Raw genomic sequence first — 16266 nt, 5'->3', positions numbered from 1 at the left:
TTCTACCAGACAACACCCAGGCTGAATGATCCACATTTACCACTCCTAACACAAATACAGTGCCCTCACCTTGGGGCAACTTTTTTTTTTATCTCGGGTCACAGGGTGACAGTCCCAGACTCCTAGTGAATGTAATGATAGGAATTGCAATGTAGAAAGATTGTTCAACCAACCTAGTGTCCTTTCCGAATTTCAAAATGTGTGATTATACAGTGCAAACGGCACACCATGAGACATTCTTCTGAGCTTGTATTTGTCATAAAGTTTATCGGCCTTCAGTTTAAATACTTTTATATACATTTTACATTAACGTTGTAAAATATAAATTGCATAAGCTATATAAACATATTTCCTTTTTATCCACATATATGAACCTTAATATGGCGTAATATATGCAGCATAGGCTATATTCTGCATTAATTACATATTACTACATAAATTTAAAATAAAACCATAGCACCACCATTAGACTTTTCATGTCACGCACAAGGGGTGCACACACCAGTTTGGGTTAGATGTCAAAAGGTTTAAGCCTAGTTGTAGATGCTTTACAAAGTGAGGACATACGTTTCACAAATACATTTTATTGCATACAATATAACAAATGAAAATCAAAAATGCTAAACGGTTAAATCCAATCGCTTTAATTACAGTGCTTCTCATAAAACAAAGGCTAAGGTAACTTGACATAAAAATGCTTAGACAAAGTCGGCTAAGAGATTAACGTACAGTTTTCAACAAACATATAGGCAGTTATCAATCAAAAAAGTGTTGAATGCATCACTAAGACATTTTCAGAGCAGTAGAGTGAAGTAACACCCACACACCTTGAAATAAAAAGCTTTGAAAAATAAAAATACAACAAAGAGGCAACATGTGTCTTGGATTAGAAGGCAGAGGTATGGCTTCTTTATCGCCCCAAGGACATGTGCAACAAAACTATGAATACTAGCACTATGCTCAACATATAGGTCAAAACTGAATTGGTATTGCCATCAAAATGCCTTCTTCCACATGGATTGCATTAGTCAGTTTTCAATAAAAAAGGCATGTTTTTATGGAGCCTATTGTAAGGACACAAGGACATCACAGCCTGCAACTGCTTGTTACAATTGCACCACACAGTACATACATTAGGTTACAGTATAGGGCAGTTAAAATGTCACATGTCCACAGTTTTAAATGTTCTCCAACACAAACAGTGGGGTAATAAGAGTTCTTGTGCAGCCTAATGATGTAAACAATCACTTAGCAAGTCCCATGACGACAATCATTTGCATGTCCGACAAGACCAATAGACCACATCATGCATCTTCTTTGCTAATGCGGGTATATTGCAAAGGCATAACACGATTAACCTGAGACACTGTCATATGAACACAAAAATTGAATACTGCCTGTACAGACAGCCTCTCTGTAAATCGTAAAGCAGGTAGATGAGAAAACATGGCAGAATTTCTCAATTCAAGCTAACCACTGACTGCCATACTGTATAACAAAAGCTGGTAAGTGTTCACAGGAGTTCTTGAATCAGATCAATCCGACTAATCTCACAGTACAGATAGTATGACAAGTTAATGCCAGTGTTTGCTAATGGTATTTTGGGGGCTTGATACTGGTATCATTTAAACGTAACCATATAGTATTTGCAAGTAGTGCATGAGTGTTATGTAAATAGAGTCATAATAAATTCATAATTTGTGCCCCAAAAGTAAAACACTCCTTTTACAGTACAAATCACCAGTTTACATACAAGCTGACATAAGGAAGTTGCCAGGTTACAATGAGGTCTAGGGCCCGTGTTAGCTGGTACAGTTAAATTATTTGCCTCCCTTTCTCATACACTGCACATGACTGCCCAAGGCCACCAAGAGAAGTAACCATGTTAGGTGTTGTGTGCAATAAGCTGCCCAATGACCAAAATGTCTATTTACATTAAATAAGAAACCTGACAGCTTTACAAGAGCAGATTACACCAGGGCCTATATTTGTGTTGTAATTAGAGATGAAGTGAGAGCAGCTTCCAGTACTTTTTTTGGGACAAAGTAGCTCAATTTGCAACATCAGATGAGTAGAGAGCAAGGGAAAATAGTGGGTAATATTTGAGGACAGTGAGTGATTATTTTGCGTTTTTGAGCTGATTGGACAACCAATCCAGTCCTTCATAGAGACCGTCGCCACTGGTGGCACAGGTTGCCTGGATGTACCAGTTTCTATGGCGGAGGGAGTGAAGTGCCAGTTTGTCCGTGATTTCCGCAGCATTCATAGCATTTGGAAGATCCTAAGAATATAAATATGAACAAAACATGATCAGGATTGCCCTCTGTACAAAAATTGAATAAGATATGTACATCCCCACAGTTTCTAAATACGGTGCTGGATCCAAAAAATGATCAAATTAAGAAAAAAGGGAATGTCCGCACACGACACATGTACGTTTGCTCCCCGTCCTCTCTTTATTTTAACCAAACAACGTTTCGCCCGTCCGGGCTTTCTCAAGTTACATGGAACCCTTAAATAGGTCAGAAACAAATGGGTGTCATCACCCAGTTAACCCATTTTGACCTGAGATCAGATTCTAAAAATGTCTTCTACATCCTGACAGTTTTCTGAAAAAGCTATGTTTCTATGTCAGTCGTTCTTCGATTTTTCAAAAATAGCAGACCTACAAGCTCATAGCGCGCCACTCGGTGGGATCGCCCAGAATGGGTTAATAAACCAATAGGCTGTATGTGAAGAGCCGCTCCAAAAAAAGAAAAACATTAGTTAGGGGGATTTCCCTTTGTACAGTGAAAGATTTACAGTACATGAGGAAATATGACTTACCTGTTTGTTAGCAAACACTAATAGCACTGCTTCCCGTAGCTCGTCCTCTGCCAACATCCTCATCAGCTCCTCACGGGCCTCGTTGACTCGCTCTCTGTCATTGCTGTCCACGACAAAGATGAGACCTGCGAGCAAAAAACACATGGGAGAAGAAAATATGTAGGTGTGTGAACGTGTAGCTATTCACATACAACGCTGTGATATATGTCTCATCTAATAAACAACTGCCTAACACTACAGTGGTCACTACAGTACAGAAACTTACCCTGTGTGTTCTGGAAGTAGTGACGCCACAACGGTCGAATTTTGTCTTGACCACCAACATCCCACACGGTAAAGCTGATGTTCTTGTACTCTACCGTCTCCACATTAAAGCCTGCAAAGCATTGCAATATGCTGCTCAATATTCTTATAACATATGACAAGCTTGACAAATCTCTGCAATCTGCATATCATGCCTAACAACCATAAACATTCATTGCAGAGAAATAAAGATGTTATATTACAGAACACTACGACCCAAGATATCCGTTTGATTGATATAAATCAAATAATTCTGTCCTCCTAGTTTCTCTACTTTGCATTGATCAATGTACCTATTGTGGGAATCGTAGTCACAATCTCTCCCAGTTTGAGTTTGTACAGAATTGTTGTCTTTCCAGCAGCGTCCAGGCCCACCATGAGTATCCTCATCTCTTTCTTAGCGAGCAGTTTAAAAAGGCTTGCAAAAATATTCCCCATGGTGGCAACTGATCGGAGACAGCTTTGGTAGAAACCTGCAATGAAAACAAAAGCAGAGGTGCCGTTTCAATAAGGGAGCCATGCAAGAGGAGTGTGGGCAGACATTTATATTGTAGATGTTGTGCAGAAACCTTCTCCATTTTTCAACGTTTTTTATGTTTTTACCAGAGCCATCTAATAGAAGAGTTGCGATATTGAGGGGGCAGAAAACAGCCCGGTCACGTGGTTCATGTACCCGCGCGAGTCCATAGACTCCAATGCATTCCGTAAACTTCCGGTTGTCCCTATTTGAAGCCTTCAAATAGGGACGAACCAATAGAAGTCTATGCAGAAGAACCGCCATTGGACTGGCCCCATGAAGTGAACGGAGTTTGCGTAACTCTGTCTTACTCTATGGCTCTGGTTTTTACTAGCCGCAATTTGCAACTCTAGATTTTTGAGTGGTGCAAACCACTCCAACAACCAGCTTTGTCTGTATCTATGTTTGTGTCTATGTATGTGTGTACCTGTACGTGTGTGTACCTGTACGTGGGACCCAAAAAAATGAGCATGGTTACTATGGTCACTGACATTACGTCAGGCTATATAAGACCTTGCACCACTCAGTTCACACGGGTGTGGTTTTTATTTTATAATGGGATGAATCTAGAGTTGCAATACCCTCCATTGACTCCCCACTCATCCAATTTGGTTTGTGATCTGCTTGTCTTAAACAACGTTAAACTCACAAACATTGCAGCTGTAGTCCAAGCTTGAATTATCCTCTTTCAATCTGCCGAGCTTGTTTTTCATAAAAATCCCCCGTAGACATGTTATGAGCTACTTTCTGTCAAGACATCCTCTGCAAGTGATTCTTTTTCTAAGTGTTGCAGTTTGGAAGCACTCGTTTTTGTCGGGTCGCGCTGCTGCCTCCTGCATTATGTGCAAATTCGAAACAGGTGGTACGCAGGGCCGTTCAGTGACTTATGACGAGTGCTTCCAAACTCCAGCACTTAGAAAAAGAATCACCTGCACAGAATTTCTTGAAAGTAGCTCATAACATGTCTACGGGGGATTTTTATGAAAAACAAGCTCGGCAGATTGAAAGAGGATAATTCAAGCTTGGACTACAGCTGCAATGTTGGTGAGTTTAACGTTGTTTAAGACAAGCAGATCACAAACCAAATTGGATGAGTGGGGAGTCAATGGAGGGTATTGCAACTCTAGATTCATCCCATTGTAAAAAAAAATCTAGAGTTGCAAATTGCGGCTAGGTTTTTACGTGATACTACAGTTAGTGTCATGCAAAAATAGCCAATCTACAAGCGATGCAACTCGTTTGTGACCTTAATTGTAGATCAGGTATTTTTGCCATTTCTGAAATAATAATAATAAGTTTCAAAGGTGGTGTGCACTGGTGTGTGGATTTTATAAATATTTAACCAATTAAGTGTTAAAAAGAGCGTGTGACTAACTAATAACACATTCAGATCTATTGCAACACAGCTTATTTTTCCATTTCTTGAAAAGTAACAGTTTTGGACATGCAAGGCATTTACGATATTTAACTGTATGGGGTTTGAATAGGGTAGTGGTAAAAACACTCAAAGTGGGTTCCAGGGATCCCCCAGCTAAATGACACACCCGTATGGGTCCATTTGGTTCCATTTGTACACAGAGTTAAATTAACACAGGGTTTTATTTAGTCTGTAGATCGGGGTTCCAGAGATAAAAAACAAAACAAAAAACATCAAATCTAGCCAAAAATTAAATACATCTAGTCTAAATGTTGGGCTACATCGAATCGGGGTCGTTATCAAAAAAGAGGGTCCTTGAAATGAAATGCACGTTTCTGATATAACGTTTTTCTTTACGTCCATCAACACTGGACACAAAGTGACATTTAGGACCATAAATAAGGTCAATGGCTGAACAGTGATCCACACACAGCAATGCTAATGCTAAGGCTACCCAGCTTGATAAACGTTTAAGTGGTACAGAGTTCTTCCTAATGATGGACCATTAATTAATAGAAGAATACAGTAATCTAACATCAGAATACGGCCACTTTATGCACTTTCAATAGCATTATATTAGCAATATGTTCACATGAAAACAATCCGGTCTGTCTGTCTGTCTGTCTCATCCACCAGCTAGGCTAGCGTTAGCTCTTACAAATAGTGATTTATTTAGAGCCAGTAATGCACCAGTAATTCACCAGTAATGCCACTAAAAATAACTTTTATTTACACAAGCGGTACATTGAGTTTGACACCTCAACGCGTAGCTAAATCAATAAATAAGGTTAAAATAATGTCCTCTTACAAAGTTGTTATCGTTTCTTTTCCTTCTAGGCGTTTCCTTCCTCAAGAAAATGGCGATCATTTGACACGTCAGACGTTCAGTGGAACTTCCGTGATCCTCTGCTCAGACGCTACCGCCCTCTATGGGCAGGAGTCGAGAGAGAGAGAGAGAGAGAGAGAGAGACTTTTTTTGACTTTTTATAAAACCTTTTTATTTACAAACTAAAAAAGAACAACAAACACTTTACTTGTTTTCAGTCAAACATTCATGTCATTCATGAACCAATGGCATTTTGCATAAAGCTCGAAACAAAAACAAAACAACATAATTATTCATATTCAAAACCATTGTTACAACAAGAGAGAGAGAGAGAGAGAGACACAGACAGACAGACAGACAGACAGACAGACAGACAGACATGTCTCTCACACACGTCTCTCACACACACACACACACACACACACACACACACACACACACACACACACACACACACACACACACACACACACACACACACACACACACACACACACACACACACACACACACAGAGAGAGAGAAAGGGACAGACAGACAGAATGCCCTTCTAATGCACAAGGGGGATGTTTATTTTATTTGAAAGTGAATTATCCCTTGGCTTTACGTAAAAGTAGCAATAGTCGCCTACAGCAATACCATAATGTAGTAGGCCTAATTCTGTTACAAATAAATGTAGGCCTATTCAAAACGTTACTTGAGTGAACTGAAGGTACGAAAGTAGTGGTATTATTAAGTGCAACATGGGACTTAAATTGCTTATGCATGTTTTGCGATAATAATCAAAAAGTATACAACATTTGGCTCTGAGATGTAGTGGACAGTATTTTGGAAAAATGCAAATACTTCAGTAAAGTAAAAGTACCCGAGTACGCCAGAACTGAGGATGTTTCTATTTTAAGACTAAACTACAAACAAGTTGTCAGGTTGGCTGCGCCAACAGAGCATGAAACCAAGCCACACTGTAGCATTGTTTGCAAAATATGACAATCACTGCAGACACAAACACATCCAATATCATATCACATCTCCAGTGGTATACCGGTGGCAGCCAGCATCAAACATTCACTTCATCGTCTCAGTTACCTAGGTTTGGGCAAACAGCCATGAAATCTTTCACTTCATCTTTTCATCTGCGTCGCTGAATATTTGCCTACGCCTCCTCAGAAAGGAAAATAACCATTATCCATAGACCATGTCAACTGATGCTGGTATAGCAACCAGAGAGATCCTGACCTATGGTGTTGCGTGTTGCCGTCATGGTCCATCGACATTGGAAGGAGGGCAGAAACCCAACAATCCTTTTCCTATAGGCTTTCACACAAGGCTGTCTCAGTCAAATATACACGTCCCCTCACAAAGACGTAACTATAGGCTATAACAGGAGGTTGTAGGGGCAATGGTGGTAATGGATGAGGTTCTGATCTGATTAATTATTTTTGTAATTAAAACAAGGGAAAATTACCATTTGCCTTTAAGGGAGATATTGCACTTCATGAGCTTCAGGCAGGGCTACTTGCCAACCAGTATTGCGTCATACCTGACAGGCTGGAACTAAAGCTCTCAATAGAAGAGTGTTATGTTATGAAATGTGCTACTGCTGTTCCTGTTTTAGTGTAATTGTGTAGCTTTCAGTATACCTGCTCAGGGACTACAGTTGAAAATGTGCCAAGATGGCTAAAATAGCATTTATTTTTATGATTCAAAGTATTCAGTTTAGGCACAAAGGAATGACTGAGACAAGAAAAAAAAATACAATACACTACACTACCAAACCAAAGATAAAACAATACAATACAATACAATACAATACAATACAATACAATACAATACAATACAATACAATAAAAAGGAAAGAAAGAGAAAAAGAAATTAAGACAATGCCATTGAACCTGGGTAATATTAATTTACACTGTATCCAAGGAAAAAGAAAAGACAAAAAACGCTCACCCCACAATGGGATCTCTGACTAAAATAGCATTTTTACAGAAATGCTTAATGTGCACTGTCCCTCTAACTTGTATTTGTATTATCTGTATTAATAAAACAGTAAGCGAAAAGGGATATTCTCAAATAACAAAAAAGAAGTCCGCAGTTTAAATGTATATTAATTCATTCAGACGTCTCCTTTCAAACCCTTCAGCATTCACTTCCACTCTTGATTCATGACCAGTTCATTAAGGGAGAAGTCTAACTGAATCTTATTGTTGGGTCAGTTGAATTTTAACCAGGGTCAACTATATGCCTGCCACCCCCAGCAGAGGGGGCAGCGGGAGGGTAGGAGGGACAGGGAGGGGATCAGCAGGGAAGGAGTCAGGGTCCATGGTGGGTAATGGACCACACAGTGAAGGCTCATAATGCCATCTCACTGCGGCACCATAATTTGTGGTTTTGTCCTGCCAAATGCCTGCAGGGAAAAGTTTTCAGCATATTTTCACAGCGACTACTGTCTTCACTTAATTGTACACAAGAGCAGCTTGTGTTTGCTCGGAGAGGTAATTCCTTTGCTTTTAGATTATTCTTCTTTTTTTTTAAACATTTTGTTTCAAAATGTTCATTCACACAGCCTCGTACATTATGGGGGGTGGGGATGGGGGGGTCAATTAGAAACAACAATGCCCTATTTGTCAGGAAAGTTAGATCTGCTATTTTTCAATAGCTAAAGCACAACATAATGCTAACACCAAAAGGGGTTCCCGCCCAAAATGGTTGGTGCTTGGAGTCACACTGTTTTGACCACATAATGGTTGAAACAATCTGAGAACCCATCGGCAGGAAATAAAGGAAAAACAGCGCCCTTTTTTCCTTTGAATTTACACGCGAGTCAACAGTCTGTCTCGAGAGACTATGGTTGAAATAACTGCAATGAATTCCATTACATTCAAATGACTCACTTCGGTCTAAAAAAATGTTGCTATCTAGTGCAAGGCAATGATCGTTTAATTAACGCCAAAAGAGATTACCCTAGAAATTTAAGCCAAACAACAATTTTGGCACAATTAATTGAGTATCTTTACTTACCACACATAAATATGTTGCAACAAGCAATTAAACATTAAGCAATCTGTTTGCCTCATGTTCTGAGGCAAGCTCACCACACCCGAGGGATTTGCACGCTCTTAATTCAGAACATGGAATAGCTCGTATAGTTGTATACTGCATTTCAGATTATTTTGCATCGTGCAGTGGAATCACATGCAATGTATGTCTCAAAGTGACAGCAGACAAAAGGCCTCAACACTGCACTGCTCTGTGACTCGTCACCGCTGCTTATGCTTGCACTGCAAAATCCTGAGTGACTCTGATGAGGGACGGGTGTAAAAATGTACCCTTATGGATCCATATTCTCACAGTAAAAAAATGAACACTCTGGATTTTACGGAGTGGATGATACTACAGTTCAGCCCATGCCTAGGGCCACTTTAGTAAGCCCAGTTTACAAGACAAATGAAGCGGATCTGACAACAAAGTGCTGTTTGATTGGAAGAGATATTGCCTCCAACAGGAACAAATGATTCAACCCCCCCCCCCCCCCCCCCCCCCCCCCCCCCCCCCCACACCACAGATCTCTATCATGCAGGGAGCTACAGAGCACAGGTGCAGGTTTTGGGGTTTGGCAGGTTGGGTTAGGGGGAAACACCTGCTCTGCATCCTGTCAGTATACTTCATTCATTCCTTTCTTTCTGCCTCCATCACTAATAGCCACAGTGCAGTTCAGAAGTACTGAACCATGAGAGTGCAAGAATGGACCCCCAGTCCATTATTACAATGACAAAATGACAAAAACACATTTTCTATATTGACGAAATGAGGTGCTCTTTGTGTAAGTCAACAATTCTCAAAACCTACTTAGAATACATACTTTATAGAATACAACACATTTCATACTTAGAATACGGATGACAAAACATTCAGAACCAGAATGGCTTCAGTGACATTATCACCACAAAAAGGGCATCCAACGTACCGTGCAGTCGACCAAAGGTACAGTAAAGTTCCTGAAGGGCACCACTAAATCCTCCTTTTCCATAATCCACAGATAGGCAGATAGAGCGGTGGGTATATCCATTTCAACAGAGATTGTTCCTTTTAGCTTCATTATGTCACTGACTGGACACTGACAGCTGTGATGGGTGGCCAGAGAGCTACTGATAGGAAGCAGGGGGTGTATATATTATGCACGGCCCCCACCCAACGAACACACACGCACACACACACACACAAATTCTGATGCTTCTCCCTTCGCACACCCTTCCTCTCACACATACAATATTAGCACAAATACGCATGCGCACACACGCACACGCACACGCGCGCACACTCAAGCACTCGCTTTACTCATATCATCCGTGTCTTCATGACCCCTACTGCGCCCACCTATGGTGTCTCATAACAGACAGGTACTGTAAGCTTGTTGTGATGTTTTGGGAAATTACTGTAAGCCTCTCTATACAGTGATGAAAAATATGTCCTTTGGGAATTTTCATAGGCAACCTGCAGGGGTTTAGGTCATCAGCCAATTATCCATGTCGCTGAGTCAGTCATGGCCAAATCAAAGTGAATGTATTGGTGACCAAGCAGTGAGAAAGGCTTGTCTGCAGTGTGTGAATGGAGCAAAGGCCGCCAAGGGTCCAAACAGTCCTCGCATACACAAGTGGGTGTGGGTCACAGTAGGGGCCTTGCTCCCCTCTGAGATGAGGCCTAGTAAGGATAAGAAACGCTCAGTAAGGGGCTTGGGAACCCTTGTCTGCTGTACGTGTCTGTGAATGTGTTTGAGTGTGTACGTGTTTGCCTGTGTGTGTGTGCATGTGCGTGTGTGTGTGTGTGTGTGTGTGCGTGCGTGCCTGCGTGCGTGCGTGCGTGCGTGCGTGCGTGCGTGCGTGCGTGCGTGCGTGCGTGCGTGCGTGCGTGCGTGCGTGCGTGCGTGCACAGGAGATTTGTCATCTGTACAGCTGCATGGCCTTCCAATTTCGTTAAGTTCATACTGTGCGTGGAATGCATCCGTCCACTGGCAAGGCTGTTCAACAACAATAATCCTAATTCCGACGATAATAAGTACATGTTATGGAACGGGCCTTTGGGGCAACCAATAGTCAGCCCTGTATGAAACGCACAATGGGGCCATATTGGGCCATGCAGGCGAGGCTGGAACTGGGACGGACAGGCGTGGGAGGGCCAGGCCTCCCTCTGGGCCTCATGTACTGGATTATGGGTCGGGCAAACTCCCAAAGGGCGGTGCACACAGCGGGGAAACAAACCCAACATTATTACAACGACCCACATCGTTGCCATGAGAGGATCCACGCTGGCTTTACCCCATTGGCAGCGAATGCCACTGGGCATCCTACCCCCCCATGCCTCTCACAGCAGGGGGCGCCCTAGAGAAAGGCGGGCCGGGGGCAAAGGATAAATGTGCACCGCGGTGTCGACTGCCAATCACCTTTGTATGCCCCGATTGTCAGCAGCCTGAAAAGGTCGTTAAGGGGATTTACATAGCATTTTGCACTCCGCCCTGCGGGCGCATGAGGAAATGTTTGACAGCATATTGAGGCCTCCCCTACATGAAGACCGTTCTTGTGTGTTATGAGTATGACGGCGCAGATTTATCAAAGCAAAAGTAATGCGGTGAACTCTCACTTTCCTCACGGCGTTAGGATGGTGCCAAAGACTGTATATGACACTTTAGGGTCCTTGATGGAGAGGAGAGAGGACAGCATCTGTGTGGGCCATATTATGGAGTCCTTCATGGGAGATATCTGGGGACAGATATCCGTGACAGATGGTTCAGACAAGCCCTCGAAGCGCTCACTTCCTCAAAGGGGGCGGAGGGGGGGGGGGGGGAGCCTGTGTGTGTGTGTAGCAAAGTATAATGCCTGATTTATACTTGGTTGTGTGCCATGGCGTGCATGGAAAATAGCTGATCTGCAAGCTCACAATGCGTCGTAGTGGCGTGATGCGTTGTTTTGCGATGAGCTATAGTGGATCTGCTATTTTCGGCACGTGACAACTGTGTGAAAATAAGTGTCGCTCAGGCTTAGAAGAAAGAGGATTGCACAGCCAGGTATATATACCGTATAAGGAAGTGGGTGACATTTGTGACGTTTTTTTTTTGTGCCAGGTCTATCGTTTTTGTTGTTTTCAGAATGAAAGAGGAATGAGAAGAAGAGGGTGACAGGGGGAGAGTTTAACCCATTTTGGAGCGGGAACCCCTTTTGGTGTTACATACATTATGTTATAATTTAGCTATTGAAAAATAGCAGATCTACAAGCTCATAGCGCGCCACCGAGTGGCGCGCTATGAACTTGTAGGTCTGCTATTTTTTGAAAAATCGTAAAAATGCGGCACAAATCTTTGAATAGGTATATATTCTTTCAGAGCGAACTTTTTTTTATTTCGATGTCAGGCCTAAATGGCTTAAGGGAAATCAAATGAGAGTGACAGAGTGCATAGAACACTATCTCTGTGCCCGTGAGTTGGATTTCCTGGTAACGTATGTGAGGTTATTGTTACCACATCTATAGTTCTTCAAATGAGTTCCTAAACATCCCTCGAATGGTGCCATTTCATTTCAGTCGACTAAAGGGACAGACGGTCTGAAATACCCTATTTATTTATTTCAAGTATCCAGGTATAGGTGAAGTACAGTACATGTCACTGGAAGATGAAACAATGACGAGGATAAAAAAAAAGCATTTCTTAGAAAGACCTTTTGTTTACCTCCAGTGGGTTAGTTTGAAGTTGATTCATGTCTGCGTTGTATATACAGGTTTTTTTTTAAGGAGTTGCCCCACCCCTATTCCCTGTTTTAAATCCAGCTATATCCCATTTGGAGGAGGCATCAAAGTTAACCTGTTCCACCTTGGGCTCGATAATAATTGGCTGGAATGCACAGCATGTCGAAGCAGAGGCAGGAGACCCATGCAGCACCAACTGAAGCCATGTGGCATCAAAGGTAGAGGTATAGATGGATGCCCATACATATACTGCTGGGCACTGCATCCTCCCACTGTCCTGCTCGTTCAGCCCAGGACAGCTCAGTCCTGCCATTGTGACATTACTGCAACAGGCTGTGTGTCAGTGTGTGAGTGGCATTGTGACACCTCCATCTCATCATTTAGGCCTGATGTTGAAATGTAAAAAATGACAGTTTTCTGAAATATCTATGTTTCTATATCAGTGGTGCTCAAAAATGTATGTCAAGGACCCCAACAATGATTTGAGCCACATTTTCAAGATCTTTCAAAAATAGCAGACCTACAAGCTCATAGCTTGTAGATCACATAACGCCGTACATAACATGCACATCACAATATTTATGTCCAAGGTGAACCACTCACTCTATATTGCTACTGACCATTCTCCTGGGTCGTCATTTTGTTTATAACTAGCTAACACAACAGTACAAAACACTCAAGTCTTTATTTAACCCGATGGGACAATATGGAGATGTTTGGGTTTATCCAAAGATCTTGAAATTTATAATAATTGATAACCAAACACACGGTATGCTATATAATACAACCAACACATTCTTAGTATGTCTACTGTCACTGTTTTGACAACTTTCTTGTGTCTGTGTGCGTGCATACGTGCGTGCGTGCGTGCGTGCGTGCGTGCGTGCGTGCGTGTTCATCGACAGCGCACCTGTCTGCCTCCAGGCCAAATGGGCTGCAGCCTCTCATTTCTGGCTGCTGCTCATGTGGTAATGCATTAGAGGGCTTGTCACTGCGCTTTATTGAAGGCCTCTGACAAACACATTTGACACTCGTCTCGACAGGGTCAGAGGTGTCAACCTGCCCCGACTGACTGAGAGAGATGGACACATTAGGGCACACGGGCGAATTAGGTTGCTCCTCTAGAGTCAATTGCAGGTTGTAGCCCAAAGGCACCTTGCTGATCCGCCAATAAAGCTACTGACAATCACTGGTGGTATATGTGGATTTCTTTTGGACTTTTCTGTATTTGAAGACAAACGCAATGCTGTTCCCATTGTTTTTGCTATGTGAAACAATAGCTGGCATGACTTTAAGAAAGTGAACGCGGACAGTAGAATTGTACTCATTAGATTACACTTTCTCACTAGTTTTACACATGAACCCAGTGAAGTATGTATGCAGTATGCGCGTAAATACAAAACAAGCTGGACATGAATGGATTGTCATTCCTGATCCTATACCGCTGATACGAAAAACAAAACGAATGCATTTCGTCTTCTTTAATATGTAGGCCACGTGCATGCATTTGGGGTGCATGTGTAGATGTAAGGATGGGAAGGAATTGGGGGGGCTTGTATGGGCCATCATTTTAGTTGAAAACTCATAGGATAGAAATAATGGCACACAATGAATTCTAAAGTCTCAAATCCTTGGTAAGACCCTCCATCTTTCAAACTAAACTGGATCACACCAAGAATCTCTTATCCCTTTATCCTGTTTGGATCCTCTAATCCTTCTGCCATTTCTTCTTTTTTTTTTTTTCTTCTTTTTTTTTCATTTCAAATGGCGACTGTTTGGTTGTCCGGCGCTGGAACGTTGAGAATTTGTCCTCTCTCTCCTGAAAAGAAAAGTAACTATATTGAAGAAGCGAAGAACAGCTTGACTGAGCCAAGAATGCCACTGATCTCTTTAAGTCCCGTAATGAGATGTTTTCTCTGCTCGGAGCTTGTATTGACATGGAGACTAATGATTTCCACATAGTAATAGATTGAGAGACTAATGCAGAGGGGTGGGAAAGACAACACAGGGTGATTAAAGAAGCAGAGTAGCCAAGATGCTTAATACGTCTCTTTATATGGGGATGCCATCAGTGATCTGTGACATAATCTCATATGGTGCAGTGCGTGTGCGTGTGCGTGTGTGCGTGTGTGTGCGTGTGCGTGTGCGTGTGCGTGTGTGTGTGTGTGTGCGTGCGTGCGTGCGTGCGTGCGTGCGTGCGTGCGTGCGTGCGTGAGCCTGCCTTACAATAAAGGCATTTGGGATTCATATAAAATAGACTCCATTTGAAAACAGGACACGTATACATTTACATTATGTTATTATTGTCATATTAATAATTGCATTCATCAAGGCACAACAACACCAACTTTGCATCAAACTTATCCTTGCAGTCTAGACTTTTCCAATTAGGAACTAATGCTATCTATATTAACCCTTCACCCCCTCCTTGACACGGCTTGTGAGAGGGAGGGGACAAGGGGGCCGTGCGGGTGCCTCAATAAAAACAGCACTAAAATGCAATTACAGTGCAGTGAAGAATGGGACTTGTCAGTAATTTGCTGGCTAAAACCAAGGAGATTGCAGGTCTGGGGCCCATTGGAATTCTGAGCCTGCAATGCAGTGTGGGAAAAGCAGTGGGAAGGCAGGCAGCACCCTTTGTGAGGTAATTACTGGAACTACCAGAGAGCAGCGCCAGTCCCTGCTAATGATAACCCCTCTCATCTGCCCTGCCAGTCACCTTGTCATTGATACACCCTGTCTGTCTCACTCACTCACTGTCTCACTGTCTCACTCACTCACTCACTCACTCACTCACTCACTCACTCACTCACTCACTCACTCACTTGTTCACTTTCTAACTTTCGTGGACCTTAGAGATCCCACCCGTGTCCTGTCCCGCCCTATGTCTGCTGTCCCTTTTTGCACAGACGTTGATTCGGCTCTGTGATTCGGGTCCTACTGGCTTTGCTCAGTGGCACTTTGGCAGTGATGAAGCCCTTTCTATTCGCAGGGATTGAACCTGGTCTCTCGACCTCACTCAAGGGGTGTAGGTTTCATCCCCACAACAGCCATTTAACCCGTTATTTTCTGTGCTAATAACAAGTAAAGATTCAATATTTTAAGCGTACACAGTAATGAATCCCCGCAAGCAGAGAGAACAATGAATGTACAAATGAAGTGCCTGCGTGCTCAGAGAGAGGTCAAAGGGTGAGCAGAGCTGACACCTTCTCCTCCCCATCCCAGTGACCACTAATCAACCCCCTGCTGGCCAGCAACTATACCGGCAACCACCCCACCACCAACAAATACCCCCTGAACCCCCTCCCCTCCCCACCCCAATGCCCCCCGGCCCCATTCTACCCCTCCAACCAGCACAGACACATGAAGACACCGCAACCTCATCACCTTCTGCGGCAGCATGCATGCTGTATACCTGAACATGCAGAATAGAAGAACCTTCAGTGTCCCTCTCCTCCTCTCCCGCATGGGCCACTTCAAAGAATGTACTGCATGCAATTGCAAACACAGACACACTTATCAATGCACGCATGCATGTGCAAGAACATGCGCATCATACAGTGCATCATTAGCGCACGCACGCACGCACGCACGCACGCACGCACGCACGCACGCACGCACGCACGCACGCACGCACGCACG

The 16266-nt window shown here is 42.8% G+C and overlaps 1 protein-coding gene across 2 annotated transcripts; it reads right to left on the bottom strand.

The window, feature by feature from the left end:
• Positions 1 to 568: 568 nt before the first annotated feature.
• arf1 (ADP-ribosylation factor 1) lies at positions 569 to 5994 on the bottom strand. 2 transcript variants are annotated; one of them, XR_013792390.1, is made up of 6 exons: positions 5872 to 5994; positions 3423 to 3602; positions 3092 to 3202; positions 2827 to 2951; positions 1572 to 2281; positions 569 to 1524 (listed from the first exon to the last, which is right to left on the bottom strand). XR_013792390.1 is itself a non-coding variant. In XM_079529619.1 (5 exons), exons 2-5 carry the CDS (start codon positions 3565 to 3567, stop codon positions 2120 to 2122), a joined length of 543 nt encoding a protein of 180 aa, XP_079385745.1. In that variant the 5' UTR covers positions 3568 to 3602; positions 5872 to 5994; the 3' UTR covers positions 569 to 2119. The 2 variants fall into 2 exon arrangements, 1 of the variants encoding a protein (XP_079385745.1); XM_079529619.1 differs by having other exon boundaries at positions 569 to 2281.
• Between the last annotated feature and the right edge of the window lie 10272 nt (positions 5995 to 16266).

The sequence above is a fragment of the Electrona antarctica genome (assembly GCF_951216825.1).
Source record: "Electrona antarctica genome assembly, chromosome: 19".
In the NCBI taxonomy this organism is placed as follows: Eukaryota; Metazoa; Chordata; class Actinopteri; order Myctophiformes; family Myctophidae; genus Electrona; species Electrona antarctica.
The sequence above is the reverse complement of the archived record's forward strand: the minus strand, read 5'-3'. Positions and strand labels throughout refer to the sequence as shown.

What these genes read in the sequence shown, in the direction of transcription:
- arf1 (XM_079529619.1), bottom strand. Translation starts at nt 3,567, where the DNA reads ATGGGGAATATTTTTGCAAGCCTTTTTAAACTGCTCGCTAAGAAAGAG. An exon ending in GACTACGATTCCCACAATAG is followed by an intron (nt 3,203 to 3,422) that starts GTACATTGATCA and finishes AATGCTTTGCAG; the next exon opens with GCTTTAATGTGGAGACGGTA. An exon ending in CTACTTCCAGAACACACAGG is followed by an intron (nt 2,952 to 3,091) that starts GTAAGTTTCTGT and finishes TTTTGCTCGCAG; the next exon opens with GTCTCATCTTTGTCGTGGAC.